The sequence below is a fragment of the Rhinopithecus roxellana genome, chromosome 19 (assembly GCF_007565055.1).
Source record: "Rhinopithecus roxellana isolate Shanxi Qingling chromosome 19, ASM756505v1, whole genome shotgun sequence".
NCBI lineage: Eukaryota > Metazoa > Chordata > Mammalia > Primates > Cercopithecidae > Rhinopithecus > Rhinopithecus roxellana.
The window spans coordinates 67,897,951-67,910,186 of NC_044567.1; the positions used below are offsets into that span (position 1 = coordinate 67,897,951).

General features: G+C 46.5%; 1 protein-coding gene across 7 annotated transcripts in view; it reads right to left on the reverse strand.

Annotated features, from left to right (window-relative positions):
• The window catches only part of SPECC1 (sperm antigen with calponin homology and coiled-coil domains 1), a 316,918-nt gene that overhangs the window by 219,409 nt on the left and 85,273 nt on the right, over positions 1-12,236 (reverse strand). For 5 of the 7 annotated variants that reach the window (XM_030923260.1, XM_030923261.1, XM_030923262.1 and 2 more), the window contains one exon: positions 4,693-4,860. The exons of 1 other annotated variant lie outside the window; for it this stretch is intronic. In XM_030923260.1, the coding sequence (XP_030779120.1) occupies positions 4,693-4,839 (147 nt within the window). In that variant the 5' untranslated portion in view covers positions 4,840-4,860. Of the gene's footprint in view, positions 1-4,692; positions 4,861-9,038; positions 9,058-12,236 lie in introns of those variants that run through there. One more of the 7 variants, XM_030923259.1, reaches the window with a different exon arrangement.

The following is a 12,236-nucleotide window of genomic DNA, read 5'->3' on the forward strand; positions in this document are numbered from 1 at the left end:
CGATTCCTCAAGGATCTAGAACCAGAAATACCATTTGACCCAGCAATCTCATTACTGGGTATATACCCAAAGGAATATAAATCATTCCACTATAAAGACACATGCACACATATGTTTATTGCAGCACTATTTTCAATAGCAAAAACTTGGAACCAACCTAAACGTCCATCAATGATAGATTGCATAAAGAAAACGTGGCACATATATACCATGGAATACTATGCAGTCACAAAAAAGAATGAGTTCATGTCCTTTGCAGGGACATGGATGAAGCTGGAAGCCATCATTCTCAGCAAACTAACACAGGAACAGAAAACCAAACACTGCATGTTCTCACTCATAAGTGGGAGTTGAACAATGAGAACACATGCACACAGGGAGAGGAACATCACACACCCAGGTCTGTTGGTGGGTGGCGGGACAAGGAGAGGGAGAACATTAAGACAAATACCTAATGCATGTGGGGCTTAAAACCTAGATGACGGGTTGATAGATTCTGCAAACCACCATGGCACATATATATCTATGTAACAAACCTGCATGTTCTGCACATGTATCCCAGAACTAAAAGTAAAATTAAAAAAAAAATTAAAATTAAAATTTTAAGAAAGAAAGTCAGGTATTTAGTTCTACTTTGGGTGGATTTGTCTCAGGGTTCCTGTTTTGACCAGTGAAACCCTATCTATCCATTTACTATAAAGCAAATATAGTGAGATGCTAACCATAGGACCTAGGTGGTGGTCTATGGTGCCTGCTGTAGCATCCCCTGTACTACTGTAGAAATTGTCATAGTAAAATATTGGGAGGGAAAATTACTTGCTTTTTTGTTTGCCACAATTTCCTCTTTTTTACTTCTGTTCTCTGACTTTCTTTTTAGTCTTTTTCTTCTTCCCATACCATAGGTGGAAAGATGAAGGTCAAATCAGATGAACAGAACCAGGGCTGGAAAGGCCAGGCGGGCTACATTTCTTTCTGCTGCTCCTTCCCTCAAGCCCTCTCATTGTCCTGCACAGAATCAGGCCCGGAGAGGACAGGAATCGGGAAGGAGAGCAGAAGGCACCTAATATGCGCATGGTACCAAGTGCAGAAAAAGTTTTTCAAAATATTAATTTAAAAAATTAATAATACAATAAAAAAATTTAAAACAATACAGTATAACAACTGTGTACTGGCAGTTACTTTCCATGAGGTATCATAAATAATCTAGAGATGACTTAAAGTATACGGGAGGATGAGTGTAGGTTATATGCAAATACCCTTTATATCAGGGACTTGAGCATCCATGGATTTTGGTATCCACAGTGGGTCCTGGAACCAATCCCCCAAGGATACCAAGAAATGACTGTATTTGCTTTTCCCTGACATTTTCCCTGTGGAACAAGTTTCCAAAACATGAACCTATTGATGGGAGAAGTGGCCAGAATCTCATTCATTGTCCTTTAGAAACACTCCTACGTTTCCAGCCTTTACGAATACATACACATATATATTTTTTTTTCTTTTTTTTTTGAGATAGAGTCTCACTCTGTCACCCAGGCTGAAGTGCAGTGATGCGATCTTGGCTCACTGCAACCTCCGCCTCCTGGGTTCAAGTGATTCTCCTGTCTCAGCCTCCCAAGTAGCTGGGACTACAGGCATATGCCACCATGCCCGGCTAAGGCTAATTTTTTTGTTTGTTTTTTTAGTAGAGACGGGCTTTCACCATGTTGGTCAGGCTGGTCTTGAACTCCTGACCTCAGGTGATCCGCCCACCTCAGCCTCCCAAAGTGGCATTAGCCACCCTGCCCAGACGAGACCTTATTTTAAGCACTGCTTTTAAAAGTATTTCTGGCCGGGGGTGGTGGCTCATGCCTGTAATCCCAGCACTTTGGGAGGTCAAGGCGGGTGGATCATGAGGTCAGGAGATCGAGACCATCCTAGCTAACATGGTGAAACCCCGTCTCTACCGAAAATACAAAAAATTAGCTGGGTGTGGTGGTGGGCGCCTGTAGTCCCAGCTACTGGGGAGGGTGAGGCAGGAGAATGGCGTGAACCCGGGAGGCAGAGCTTGCAGTGAGCCAAGATCGTGCCACTGCACTCCAGCCTGGGCGACAGAGTGAGACTCTGTCTCAAAAAAAAAAATTCCATATTCCAGCAGCTCTAATGGTCTGTTATTGTGGAATGTATGTATTCATTTAAAAATCTAAGTTTATATGTTCCTTATTGGATACAGAAAAAATAGTAATAAACATAAAAATCTAAGTTTAAAATGTGCTGTTGGGTTGAAGATAATAAAAACAAAACTAATGGAAATGATGGTTGAATCCAGATAATAGAATAATAAACAAAATTACACATAGGACGCTTTACCCACATTTACTCCTTGTGGCAAAGAAGGTGTTACCTTCATCTGAAAGACAAGGAAGCACAAGCTCAGGGCAACTACACAGCTTGCCTGCAGCTTCACAGCCGGGAAGTGGCAGAGCCAGGATTCCAACTCAGGCCAGCCCCACACCCCCAAGCTCCTCCTGTTCCATCAGACCGCCAGAAAACAGGTGTGCTCATCATTCAGTAAATACTGAGTGCCTACCAGGTAGCAGATGTTCTTCTAAGCACTAGGGACAGAAATGAGGACAACAAAGAAAGCATACAGTCCCTTCCCCAAGGAGGCTTACTTTCCAGCCATGAGAAGACAGACCCTAAACAAGCAGATGTGTGCCATGGCACCAAGAGCTGAGAAGGAAAATAAGGCAGCAGGAGGAGGAGGATGCAGGTCAAGGGCACTTCCTACAAAGGCACCAGGTGCTTTCCAGGCAGAGAGAGAAGCAAACACAAACACACTAGTGCAGGAGTGCGCCTGGCAATCCGAGGGATAGCTGTCACCAGACACCAGCAGACTGTGTGGCTGGAGCTCCAGGAGCCAGGGCACAGAGGAGCAAGACCACATCTGAGAGGGAGGGGACGTTGGCCATTTCAAGGACTTTGCTTTTCACTCTGAGTGAATGGGGAGAGTCACTAGAGGGTTGAAGCAGAGAAGTGACATGACTCAGGTGTTCCAAGGACCGGGACCAGGGCACAGAAGGGTGGGGGCATGACCCAACTAGTCACAAGGGAGGCGGTGGGAATTGGTTGGAGTTGACACATATTTTTAAGGTAGAAGTGATGGCCTTTCCCTGACGGACTGTGAGACATGAGAAAAAGAGGGTTTAGGTGTGATGCCACTGGCTGTGGCCTGGGCAACCGAAAAGACGGAGTTGCTGTTTACACAAATGGGAAGATTGAGGGGGAGCAGGTTAGCGGGTGGTGAGAGAGATGGAGAGGAAAGCACTGAGATTCAGTTTTGGACATGTTACATTGGAGGGAGTGTTTGGACATCCAAGGATGATGTCACAAAGGCAGTTAGAAGTGTCCCAGCTGGAGATACAAATTTGGACGTTATCCACGTAGAGTGTTAAAAGCCAAGAGAATAGACCCTGTCACCTGGAACAATGGTTCTCGATGGGGACAGTGCTGACCCTTAGGGGATGTGTTGAAAATCTGAGGGCACATTTTTGATTGTCACCATGACTGGATGTGTTACTAATATTTAACGGGTAGGAGGACGGGAAATTCAGATGTCCTAAAATGCTCATGACAATCTTACACAAAGAACTGCTCCACGACCCACACATGTTTCACAGATTCTGCAGGCACTGACTCAGGTGGAACACCTTTTATTATTATCTGAGCCTAAAGCCTCCCTCCATTTGACTCATAAAAACAATGTGCCCCTTGCCTAGCTCTAAGGTACCCTGAACTTTCCAAGAATACATAAAACAAAGGGAGCCGGCATGATGTTTGGTTCAGAACTTCACCAAGAGTGTCTGCTATTTCAAAACAATCCCATCACTCCTGCAGCAGCCTTCACCATAGTTGAGTCATCAACACAACTCAAATCAGTCTGCATCTCAAATCCATCTGCATTGTAGCTGTCATGCCCATGGTGCTTTAAGGATCATCGCAAGGCCTTTAGCACAGCTGTGCTCAGGCATTGCAGATGGAAATGCATGCTATTTAAAACTTCCCTTTTGAATTAGAAGATCGTAATGGTGTTTCTAAAGCATTGCATGAGGTAGGTGCTACTGTCTATGAATTCATCTCACAGCAGCTAAGGAGGCGCTAGGCGTTGCACAGTGAAGAGCCTCTCATGTAAAGAAATGAATGCAGCTAGAAAAGAGATGAGTCCAGGAATGTGTCATGGGCCTACCCAACCTTAGAGACCAAAGGGATGGAGGGAGGAGAAAACCAGAGGAGAACGCACTCCCTGATGAAGGGCGTAATCAACAGTGTCCATGCTGCTGCGGGGTCCAGCAAGACGGGCTTGAAGAACCACAACTGGATTGTGGGGGGCTGCAAAGATCGTGCATGACCTCGACCCCCAACCAGGGTGGTGCTGGGGGCAAAACTGCCGGGATGTCCATGCAACCCAGGGCAGAGGACCTTAATTACTGTGTTAAACATTTTGCAGACCTCCTTTCTGGACCCCGAGGGGCCCCCACTCCCACGCGCTAGCTCCAGTCCTTTATGTCCAGGCATGCTGGTCCTCCTGCGACCCCTCCTTGGGAACCTCCTTCCCTGCCCCTAGAGGCCACTGGTTTGCCTACTGCCCTCTTCAATCCTCCCAACCCAGGGTATCCAGGCGCCCTGCCTGGCCCTGTGCATTTTGGTCCATACCCTGCTGAGTCGGGACTCAAAAGCCAAGGAAGTTGAAGACTTAGAATTCTTCATGCCGGAAGAGGCTGCAGGCAGAGGCCGTGCCCGGTCTGGGCCGTGGCCCCCTGCTCTGATGGCTGGGCTCCAGGGCTTGGCTGCACTCCGCATGTTTGTCTTCGCGGGTCTATCCTGCAAAACAGCAGAAAAGCAAAGCATGTCTCCATCACTTGAACCAGCTTCATGACATCATCACACTTGACCTCATACACCACGTCACCACGGACTATCATAGAGTAGGAGCGCCTATGATTTGGCTGGAAATGGAATATTCCTAAGATGGGTTTATAGGCTTTATACTAGGCTAATTTTTACAACTCCACAACAGCTTTTACCAAACTACTGAACCTTAGCCATATTACTGATGTCCTGACATCACTTTTCAGCAGAATGACCTGACACAGCATTCCACCAAATACCCATACACTATGTGTCTGTATCTCACACCCAGATAAAACAGGTCAGAGTCAACACATAAAAAGCCCATAAGCTTTGTGGCTTTAGGGTTGACAAAGGAACAATTTACTTATTTTTTTTTTTTTTTTTTTTTTTTTTTTTTTTTTTTTTTTTTTGAGACGGAGTCTGGCTCTGTCGCCCAGGCCGGAGTGCAGTGGCCGGATCTCAGCTCACTGCAATCTCCGCCTCCCAGGTTTACACCATTCTCCTGCCTCAGCCTCCGGAGTAGCTGGACTATAGGCGCCTGCCACCTCGCCCGTCTAGTTTTTTTTGTATTTTTTAGTAGAGACGGGGTTTCACTGTGTTAGCCAGGATGGTCTCGATCTCCTGACCTTGTGATCCGCCCGTCTCGGCCTCCCAAAGTGCTGGGATTACAGGCTTGAGCCACCGCGCCCGGCCTACTTATTTTTAAAATAAACATAAATGAATTACTTGAAAGAATACACAGAAGCACAAAATGACTTTTTTCTTCTTTTGGATAAAAATGAGTCTCATATAAAAATTAATGAAGCACATTTTAATTGGTCAGACCCAACAATGTAGGGGAGAGTGACTGCCCTAACTACAACATTTTATGAAAGGAAAATTGTTCAAACCAGCAACATGCAGCTGAAGACATCAGGGGAAAATCCACACAGAGATGTGGAAGACGGCCCGAGACTGGCCAGCAGGGACCAGCGCTGTGATTCCTCAGCAAGGAGAGGCCTGGCCCATCCCTCACCCTCTAAAAGAGGCTCTGCTTCTTCTGTCAATAACATAACAGGACTGGATTAAACACCCTCTCGGCTCTCTTCCAGCCCCAACCCTGACTCCGCCTGTCCCCATGGACTCAGGGTGTGACACAGGGCACCAAAGAACATCAGAAATGCACTTTACAAAACACCCACAAGTGACAACCACTTCCAATGGCCACTCTCACAGGGCACAGGGTAGGAGGCGGGGTCTCATTAACTGCCCCCAGGGGATGGCGGCCAGTGCTAGCATCCCTGGCTGCCTCTCCCCTCACGACCCGTTAGCCAGCCACCAGAAGAACCACAGGCAGCATCCTGCTCGGCCTGCGACATCGTTTCTCCTGACAATGTCTCTCTGCGAGGCCATCTAGTTCCCAACCCTATTGAAACAGTGACCAGCTGGTGGCGTGTGTCCAGGCATGCACCTGACAGAGCTCACACTGCAGCGCTGATGGCAGCAGCTCTGTGAATGCTGCTACCAGTGGAAACACTACTTTAAAGGCGGTGTAATTTGTTTTCCATAGTGTTTCCAAGGAAAACTATTAATGATTCAGTTACATAATTAGTTCAGAACCTTATGAGTCTCAGCTTTGTTCCAAGTATCATGATTTTTAAAAATTCTGGATTACAAAAAGCAACTTAATTCTTGTGTATTTTACAGATGTTCGGCACCAGTTATTTTTCTTCTTCAACCCAAGATTTTCATTGCTGGTTTCCACAGCAACAATGAAAGAATGCCTAGGTTGAGGCCTATACAGTAACCAATTTCATGAGGACCCCCCCTCCCAAAATAAAATGAATGAACAGAGCCGGAGTGACTCCTGAAGAGAATTACTGATGAATTTTACCAATTACTGCAGAATCAACCAGCAACCTGTCTGTCTGACTCATGGAGATGACTTAATAAAATATTTGTTTAATCAAGGCACCCTTTGTTATGATTAGAATGACTTAGAAATGACTATTACAGGCCAGGCACAGTGGCTCATGCCTGTAATTCCAATATTTGGGGAGGCCAAAGGGAGAGGATCACTTGAGTCCAGGAGTTTGAGATCAGCCTGGGCAACACAGCAAGACTCTGTCTCTACAAAAAATACAAAAATTAGCCAGGCATCATGGTGCACACCTGTAGTCCCAGCTACTTGGGAGGCTGAGCTGGGAAGATGGCATGAGTCCAGGAGGTCGAGGCTGCAGTGAGTTGTGATCATGCCCCTTCACTCTAGCCTAGGTGACAGAGTGAAATCCTCTCTCTAAATAAAAAAATAAATAAAGGACTGGACATTACAGGGCTTACTTTATGAAAACATAGGATGATTTTGCAATCTGACTACATTTTCCAAAATCTGCCCAGGTTACCCTTGAAATGAAATGCCTTTTATTTACTGCCCACCTCCACCACAAAAGAGAAAAATATAGAGATGAAAAGCAGCAGGAAGAGGGTAGATGTTTTCCCTGTCAACCTTTTCCCCAACATTTCAGGAGTCTAAGTTCTTGGTTAAAGAAAAGAAGGAAAAGCCATCTCAGCCAAAATTCAAGTATTTAAACTTCTCTCTTAATCTCTGGCAACAAATGTGTCGATCCTGTGTGGACGGTGCCCCTGACGAACATGCAGCCGCCTTTCCAGGGTTGGCGGGTGGCCCGCTCTGAGGCAGCGCTCTCCAGGCCCGTGTTTGTTGCATCAGGCCTCTTTCCCCATTCTCTTGGACCCTCTGAATTCAACCCACCTATTCCCATATGACTGTACCCAGAAAATGCTCCTCATCCGTCCCCCTCCTGCTGCCCACACTCCCTTTTCCTGAGCATCTTCGGCTTCACTCCCATCATTGTTTTCCTGGGCCAGGCCTTCCATTTTGTACCCACCCATCAGCCATACACTTCTCCTCAAATCTCATCTTCTTCTCAAATTTAAAATATATAATATAGGCTGGGAGTGGCTCATGCCTGTAATCCTAGCACTTTAGGAAGCCAAGGTGGGTGGATTGCCTGTGTTCAGGAGTTCGAGACCAGCCTAGGCAACATGGGGAGACCCCGTTTCACTAAAAACACAAAAAATTAGGTGAATGTGGTGGTGCACAACTGTAGTCCCAGCTACTCGGGGAGCGGAGACATGAGAATCGCTTGAACCCAGGAGGCAGAGGTTGTAGTGAACCAAGATTGAGCCACTGTACTCCAGCCTGGGTGACAGAGGGAGACTCCATCTCGAAAGAAAAGAAAAGAAAAGAAAAGAAAAGAAAAGAAAAGAAAAGAAAAGAAAAGAAAAGAAAAGAAAAGAGAAAAGAAAAGGAAAGAAAAAGAAAGAACGAAGGAAGGAAGGAAGGAAGGAAGGAAGGAAGGAAGGAAGGAAGGAAGGAAGGAAGGGGAGAGAAAGAAAAAAATGCACAATATGCTGCCCTCCGTCCACTTGCAGGAAGGACTCCTACCAGAAGGGGAGCAGGTGCACCCCTAGGCCCACTCCTAGTTTCTTCAGGCTTCCTCCCAATCCACTTCCCACCACTTCTACTACCCTCCTATCATCCCAGCCCCTTGGCCTGGCTCTCTGACCTAGAAAGTCAGTTCATTTACATAAATGCTGTCATGAGCTGAGAGCAGCTACCCTATTTCACTCTGAGCCTGGCAAGGCACTGCTAAATGCTCTATGTGAATGGCTCAGTAACCCTATGAGGTAAGGGTCACCTCCTGCTATGATCTGAATGTTCTCCCAGAATGTACATGTTGGAACCTAATCCCCACTGTGGTATTAGGAGGTAGGGCATCTAGGAGGCACAGCCCTCATCAATGCAATTAGTGCCTGAGGGAGCCTGTTTGCCCCTTCCACCAAGTAAGTGCCCTGCAAGAGAACTCCATCTATGAACCAGACAGCATGCCCTTGCCAGACACCAAATCGAGTGGCACCTTGATCTTGGACGACGCAGCCTCCAGAACTGTAAGCAATAAATTTCTGTTGTTTATAAGCCACCCAGTTTATGGTATTTTTCTTATAGCAGCCTGAACAGACTAAGACATCTCCATTTCACAGGTGGGGAAACTTCATTTCCCCAAGACAGGTTAAGCAACTTGCCCAAATCTCAGAGTTTATCATGGAGCCAAGATTCAAACCCAATTTAAATTGGTTCCAAAACCTACACGCCTAAACACCAGGGACGGATGGCCTCTCTGAATAATCTTTGCTCCCCGGAGAGCACCAAGGCTGTAGATCAAATGCATCTGGTCCAAATTCAGCTCCACTGTTAACATTGTGAACTCAGCCATGCTTTTTGAACACAATTCTCTACATCTTCACCCAGTAAGATGGAGTTATCAGTGCCAACTTCGTAAAACTGTAAAGACAAAAGGAGAACAGGTCCATCGGGTGCCAGGCACAAAGAAGGCTGTCGACAACTATGAGCCGCCCTCCCGACAAAAACTGTTGATGGTGTTCAACAGAGCGCTGCTCTGCCTTCTGACTCAGCAGCACACAGTGATGGGTCAGTTAAATGTGTGTTCAGGGCAGGAGGCAGACAGACATACCAGATCCAAGGAACACGCTCTTCTACACAGAGAAGACTATTTTCATTTGGAAATGTCAAAGAGAGAAAGAAGCGAGGGAAACGCACCTGCAGGGAAGACACTTCACAGCAATTAAAATTGCCCAGGGTTTAACAAATCCTGGCTGCTGAAAGATAAACACAGGTGGGAATGCCAGCTGAGTAATAGTTTTCTTATGGATGTGAATTAGTCATACAAAATAAACAGGCTCCGGCCAAGTACAAGACAGTGAAAAAAAGGTTTCTATTATTAATCTCATGATGTCCTAAAATCCTCACTAACACCACAAAGGATCACATCAACCAAGGAATTACAGTTCAATCTAGGACCCCACTCCATTGGTGGCGTGGGGGATGTCGTTCCAGGGGTGTTTTCTTTAAATTTTTCAAACATTTTGTTTTCTTACCAAGTTTCTCTCCTCTCTAGAATAGTGTAAGACTTAAACTGCAACTCATAGATTTCACAGTGTAAGGTAGAAGAGAAAGGAGGGAGGGAGAAAAGGAGAGGAGATGGAACCACTATTTAAGGAATATAATTAGGTGCTGGGCACCAGGGAAAGTCAGAGTCCACACATGTCTCCTGCTCCCTGAAAACATGCTGTTCTGCCACCAAATCGCTGCCTTCAGAGCCTGCATTGGAGGGGTTATCTCGGGCCTCAGCTTCATTATCCTTTTAAGGCAAGAAATAGAAAGGCGATTAGGAAACCATTCTGGATGATCAGAAAATAATGACGAGTCTCCGGGAGTGGGAGAGGGCATTCCGGGCTCGGCTACAAGCACAATAAGCACTGGGAAGCGGAAGGCCAAAGCATTCAAGTCTGAGAACCAACAAAATAAGAATGTGCACATAGCTCAATTGCCAGGGGACTCAGCAGGAAATAGAACGTAAGCGAACCACACATTGAAAATACTGAGCTGGAGCTTTTTGGAACATGGGTCGAATTTGCTCCTGAACTCTTCTGCAGTAGTAGTTCTAAGCCCAAGGGGCACATGGCAATGTGCAGAGGCATTTATGGTGTGATAACTTGGGGTGCTACCGGCAGATCCCAGAGAGGCTGCTAGACATCTGTAACCCAAAGGGGAGCCCCACAAGGAAGCATCTGGCCTACAATGTCAGCAGTGCCACGGCGGAGAGACTTCCAGAGGAAGAATGAGAGCCCTCGGACGCTGGCTCCTAGACCAACCGGCACGTGACGTATCTGGTTAGCCTCCCACCTAACATGGAAACATTAACACTGAAAATCTGGTTGGGGTGCAGCTGACAGAATCCCAGACTTCAGCAAATGGCCACAGGAAATGCTTCAAAGCTGATTATTTCCCACGGTCTTGAGATGAAAAATCCCAATAGCCTCAGATTCCTTCTCGGTAAATAAGGAAAAGAATAGATCTCCATACAGCAGCAGAAGAAAAATTCCAGATTAAAATTCACTGATCCCATCAGCAGAAGTCACTAGAAAAAAAAAGAAGAAGTGATAAAAACAAAAAAGAAATGGAAAAGAACATTTGTACATCACTAACCACACCACCTCAAACCTGAAAACAATCTTCAATAGGGGAATAAGAAACTATGGACGGCTGCCAGAAGGTGGAGACCCACAAGGAATAGGGTGTAATCTGGAATAAGAAACAGAGGCCGGGGCAGGTCCCAAATATGAAATGCAGACCCAAGAGAGAGGCTATAATCAGGCAGCTATATTGAGACCAAGAGCTCAGAATCACTGGTCTGGGACATCCTTCTGTCTCCAAAGCTGCCTCAAGCAACCAGCGTCCCAAAGAGCAAAATGACCACTAATAAGTAGTTATTCCCTTACCTATAACATAGCTTCACATCAAAGGATTAAAGTGAAGGAGCCAAGGCAGTAGGAAAAGGAGATGTACATAAAATGCTTTAAGAGCGCTTTTTTTTTTTTAGGTATAGTGTACAATAGTCTATTGAGAAGTAAACAGAATAAAAACGACAGTATAGGAGGGAACCAGAGACTTTCATATCTATCTGGGCTGCAGCATCTTGTGCCATATTTATCAAGTACTGGCTCCGGGCCTTTGCACATGCAACTGCCTGTGCCTGGGATGCCAGCTGGGAAGCTGAGATGAGCTGAGAAAGGAAGTGTTTACAAGGGTGTGGGCAGGGCTTACAATGAAAGGGAGAAGCAAAAGGGTAAGTGTAGCACCCCAGAGCTAGGAAACCTCACACACATCCTCTCCCTCCCTCCAACCTGACAGCCAGTGCTGCCCACAGGCTCAGGGAAGGCATGGGACCTAAGTACAGTGTCTACGGTCGCCTGCCCTGGCGCACAGCTGGAGGAAGAAGACAGAGAGGTGGAGTGGCAAACAGGAGGCCCAGGATGCCCGGCCAGCTCCCATGGCCCAGCTAGCTTCAACACCACCTTCCAAAGTGTGCTCAAGTCTCTCCCCTCCAGAAAATCTTCCCCCAGTCTGATAGAGTCTCATAAGTGTGCCTCTCCTTGTTGGTAAGCCCTTCCCAGGGGCAGCCTCCTGGCATCTGCCTATGTACAGCCAGCCTCAGCCTGGGGCACAGAACAAACCCTGAATAACTAGCTTCAGCCCTGACTTCCCTATTTCTGTCATCGGCACAGCCTTTCCCTTACTCTTCTAGACTCAAAACCTCAGTCATCTTGGACTCCTCTCTAGGGTTCCCATTTCTCAAATTCACGGCTGTCCAGGCCAGCAGATCAGAGGCCTGCAACGTTTCCTGTAGGAGCCCTGTCTTTTTCTCCAGCACAGATTGGCATTAAGTCCCTCCTGGGCTCATCCGTTCCACATATTCAAGACAGAT